The sequence below is a fragment of the Primulina huaijiensis genome, chromosome 9 (assembly GCF_012295235.1).
Source record: "Primulina huaijiensis isolate GDHJ02 chromosome 9, ASM1229523v2, whole genome shotgun sequence".
NCBI lineage: Eukaryota > Viridiplantae > Streptophyta > Magnoliopsida > Lamiales > Gesneriaceae > Primulina > Primulina huaijiensis.
The window spans coordinates 22,507,494-22,512,977 of record NC_133314.1 but is presented as its reverse complement, the minus strand read 5'-3'; the positions used below and the strand labels follow the sequence as shown (position 1 = coordinate 22,512,977).

The 5,484-nt window shown below is 31.8% G+C and overlaps 1 protein-coding gene across 1 annotated transcript; it reads right to left on the bottom strand.

Annotated features, from left to right (window-relative positions):
* Positions 1 to 3,897: 3,897 nt before the first annotated feature.
* On the bottom strand, positions 3,898 to 5,154 carry LOC140984837 (uncharacterized). The gene has a single exon (XM_073452491.1). The coding sequence runs from the start codon at positions 5,080 to 5,082 to the stop codon at positions 4,057 to 4,059; it is 1,026 nt and encodes a 341-aa protein (XP_073308592.1). The 5' UTR covers positions 5,083 to 5,154; the 3' UTR covers positions 3,898 to 4,056.
* Positions 5,155 to 5,484: the final 330 nt, after the last annotated feature.

Genomic DNA, 5,484 nt, shown 5'->3' with positions numbered 1-5,484 from the left:
GAATGAATATAAAAATTCAATGGCGTCGAAGTAAATAAAAAAACTGAAGGCCGATCAAAATAATGTTGTTCTACGGACACGACCCGATAATTTAGCACGTAAACGAAAGTTGCAACTTTTTCCAAATTTGCATTTATATATTTTATCATTTCTCCAACGAGTGGAAAAAAAGCAAGCCCATCACTCCATTTTATTCCTTCAACTTGACAAGACTCCTTATTTAATTATGTATAAATTAATCCAGTACTCTCAAATATGATTTTTTAAGAAATTAATTAATCTATACCACGTCACTACAAGAATAAATGTTTATGATGACATTTATAAATATCATCATATTCAATATTTAGTGACATTTAAGTTTTAGTGACATCTCCAACAAATGTCCTCTATTCCAATGTCGTCTTAAACTTCCTAACATTTTTTAATGTCATTATAAGATGTTAATGACAACTTCACACGTGTTACTAATTATTCATATAATAACAATTTTAAATGTCAGGAAAACTCATGTTTTAAATACATTTATACATGCCTTGTTATTATAGTAATAATGACAAATTTATATGTCAGTTAAAATCATTTATAATGACAACTAAAAGTATCGTGTATGTTATTTATAGTGACAATAACAAATGTGGGAATATTTGGGTTGGATAAATATTGGAAGAAGAAAAATAAATAAAATAAATGTGAGAATAAAAAAACATATTAGATTAGTTATCCTGACATTTTTAATTGATGTCATTTTTTATATGGAGGGAAATAATTATTTTCTCTCCTCCAATATTTATTCAACCCAAATATTCTCACATTTATTTATAGTGACAAATTTTAGTTTTTTAATGATTTTTTACGATATGGGAAACTCCATATAAAAGATGACATCAATTAAAAATGTCAGGATAACTAATCTAATATGTTTTTTCATTGTACACATTATTAATTTTTTACAAGTGTCATTATTAAGTATTTGTAACAACATTTAATTAAAAGTGTCTAAAAAAAATGTCATAATAGCCATTTATTGTTGTAGTGCGTGTATAATATAACGTTAATTATCTTTGTTTTGATAATGATTTAAATGTGGTATTTGATCTGTTTTACTATTTAAAAAATTTGAGTTATAACGTTAACAGTCACTATAATTTTTGATAAAACGACACATCTTTAAACCTACCAACCATCTACAAAAAATAGTATGTGAAATTGAAATATATCTATTTCATATTTGTTTAAATACACTCGCTGGGTAGTTCAAATTATCTTGAAAGGTATATATAAATTATAAATTAACACCCTTATTTTTAATTATTTTACTAATTATTCTTTGCTCGTTGTCTTTTTATATTTTTAATATTATTGTTCGGGTTGTGGTGTACATCGAATCACTAGCTAGTATTTGATTAACCCTAGATGATCAAAATCTTGAAGATAGGCATACAAATCAATGGAGGGTACATATTTTGGCCGACAACATGTTGCTTTTTCTCGTCTAATCCGTGTCACTATGGATGCCCAAACTACTGTTGCGCGATGCAATTAGATTCGCTAGAAACAAATATCGGTTATTGCGACGAAAATTTCATTTATGTTATATCAAAGCTTTAAATTTTCATGATAATATTAAAACGATGACACCCTTAAAAATAATTGATTGAATTGTCGTGCGATATATCGACATATTTTATCATGTCATCCTGTGTTTCTCAGTCAGATCAATAACGATGAAGATATATCAGTCTGAGATATATAATATTTTTTACACAACATGCAGACATTACATGTTGTCTGACTTAGACATTGGATGAGTCGCGTCAGAAGACATATCGGTACTTCCTATGATATATAATTGGTTAAAAGCTTATAAAAAATTATAATAAACTCTTACAAACACTATATAACACATTGCGAATGTATTTTTGAGAGCATCATATGATATATAGTATTTTTAAACCATTCTTTATCATGTCTCGTAAAGATGGTCGATAAATGATATTCCTTGCATTTTTCCTTTATCAAAGTTACTTAGGCTTTACATGCATAGGCAATTAGGCATATAGAAAGATCATGGATTAAATGGCCACCATAAAATCTTGAGTGGCTCGTGCATCCACATGCACTAACAAAATTAATATTTTGTGATTCAACAACAATACCTCTACCACTCTTAGCCAATACTCAACATCAATCAACTCTATGATTTAATTTTATTCTAAAGATTAAAAAAAATACAAGTAATAACGTCTCGAGAAATTAATTCATATATATGGGTGAATAAATTGGTTTCATCCCAATTAGATAGGCATGTTACTCGACCAGATCGAACTAGTTCAAGACCCAATTAAACTTGTTCCGGATTGTCACCTAAATATCATATTCTGGATTTACTATGTTGAGAGTGCAACTTAATCCAAAATCGCAATTAAATTAAGTTGGATTGAAATCGGATTGGACCAGATTGAGATCTCATTTAAATCAATTTTTTTTAAAAAAAACATTAAATATCTAAATACATTATAAATAAATTTCATGTAGATTCTTATTTGATTTCGTAATTATCTAATATATGTGTGTAGTATACATGCTATCTAATATAACAATTTGAAATCGGTCTTGGACCATTTCTAGTAACATATTTAAACGGATCGGATTAAAATAGTTCCGGATCTATTTTAAAGAAACTTAATCCGATTCACTATTGAATGATTCAATCCTTTAACCATACCTCATCCCAGTTCGGCCTTTGGTAGCCTCCTTCCGTAAGTACTCAAAATACCAAAAGAGAGTAAGGGGAAAATAAAGGCAGTTATGGCAAAGAATGCAGCAAGGGAAGGCCCTATTTAATAATTGGGCTCATAGAAATAATTAAAAAATTATCCCTGGGCTAGATACATGAGAAGGCCTACAACGAATAATATCTTTATTATTATTATTATTACTGATAATATCAAAATCTTGATATTATTTTATTATTTATATTATAAATTGAATGGATTAAATAAATAAATAAAGGAAGCAACGCAACACGGCATGCTTCATCATGTAACTTTTGTCTTAGAAACTGTCATACGATACTGCACATTATTCACTGCATCTTATGACATTTGATGAAATATATAACTATTATAATATACATCTATATAGGCAGTCACATTATTAAAAGTTTGGACATTTATTATTATTACTAGTAACCGTGGCACACGCGTTGCGTGTGTCCTGAATACATGTGGCTAATATATTAAATATTCATAATATTACAACATAATGACGTCACAACATAAAAAAGAGAGTTTATTTTTCACAGTGGCTAGTTTGGAGAAGAAATAATATTATTTTTCACGTGAGCAGTTTCTTTATGACGGTGAATATAATATTATTTGTTAAGAAAAAATATAATATAAAAAATAAGAAAGGATAAAATAGGAAAAAAATTTGGTGTCCTAATAGAGCGGTTATTATTAGGGACTCAACTATAATAAAATAGTAAATAGTAAATATAAACAATTAAAAAGGGTAAAACAGGAAAGAAAGTTGGTGTCCTCGTAGAGCGGTTATTATTAGGGCCTCATACTTAATGTAATAGTATAGATTATTATTAATCACAAAAAAAAAAATCTTTCTCAAACAAAAATAGGGCCTGAAAATCAAGCACGGTCTACTGTTGTTGAGACACTAAATCTTATTTGGGCTATGTAGTTGGCTTGTTAGGATGATAAGAGTGATTGTTAAGATATGATAATATATAAAAGACGATAATAAAACACAAAAATTCATGTAAAACAATATCATATATCAATTTTGTGATATAAATATTTTTTTTGAATCGTATATAAAAATATTATTTTTTATGTCAAAAATATTATTTTATATTTTATTGTAAACATGACNTCCAATTCAGGACATTTTTCCTAGCTCATCGTTTGACAACAACTAGTCAACTCTCACAATTTTAGACATAAAATAATTATGAATAATATTTAGGACATACAGGGAAAATGTCGAGAAATTTATGGTAAATCAATAAAAAGGCTTTTTCAATGCATTTAACTCTTTTTAATATACTTTCTTGGAAAATAGACTTCGGACGTTGAATAAATAACTGCCACGAACTCCATCGCCGCCGACATTACCACCAGTAAGCGCGGTGGAAACAGCGACGGCGCTATTTTCATCACTTCTACAGCTCAATTGATGTCGGTAGCCAATGCACATGGGGACGTTTAAACTCAAAACTCTAGCTTTATTAGAACGTCCACCGACGGATTCAGCGGGGGACGTTCTCCGGCGGCTGTCATTCCCATTTTTGCCGATGGCCTTTTGAGGATTCTTCACGAAGGTAGCCGACCTCCGCCCACTTCCGCCGCGGCGAACCTGCCAAACAGGACTGCTTCTTCCCAAGTGAACTCCGGCTCTATTCGGGCTGCTAGGCCATTTCCTGGACTTTGACTCACCCCGCGAGTTGCTCCTAGAGCACGGTGCGCTACTCACTTTCCTATTCGCGGCCGCCGATCGTGGGCGAGCTGCGCTGTTTCCGGCAGATATACTCCTCGAGAAAGGCCATATGTTTATTATATTCAGCTCCGCGGCGCTTGCTCCTTTAATCGAACCAACACCATTCTTCTTCTCTCGCTTCTTCTCTTTGCTGTTACTGTTAATAGCCTTATCTTTACTACTATCATCTGCATTCACGCCATTGAATAAACGCGAGCTTTTCTTTTCGCCTTTCTTAAAAATATCCATCCAACGCTTTGAGGAAGTGAACGAAGGATTAGCTGACAGGTCATCCGATTCAATTAATATCGAAGCTTGATTCTCCTGGAATTGATCCGATCCGGTTGCTTCAGGGGGAGCACTCATCGTATGCGGAGGAGTAGGGTCATCGGATAGGTTGAGGAGGTGCAGGGGGAGGAGGAAACCGTCGGAGAAGAGCTCATCGGCAGAGAGGATATTTGGCTGAGGAGAAGATGGGTTCCGAAGCATACAAAACTCGAATTCAGGTGAGTTAGAATCGGTGCTTCGTCTTCTTCCACTGCTACGTGATGAAAGAATTTGATCAGGAAGGGTCTCTGGTTCTCCCATTTTCTTGAGAGTGGACAAATTTTATTTTTTATCTCTTTGTCAATTCATTACTCGTTATTATTTTTTAAATTTTATATGGCTATAGCCTATATATATAGGAGAGAGTTTTAGATTAGATGAGACCCCAGTGGTGTACCCCACAAATAAGACAAAAGAAAGCTGGGAATTTAGCATCGAGTAATATTAATTAATATGTTGATAAGCATAGTTGTCACTTAATTGTCATGGTTTATGCATACACACACATAAATTCATATATAATTATCGTCTCATGAATTAATGTTATGAGATAAAAAAAATTTTATTATACATCGAATCGATCTGTACTTAATAGTGACTACATACATATATTTAATATGACAAGGATTTACAAGATACAATATCATATTGTTAATGGATTTT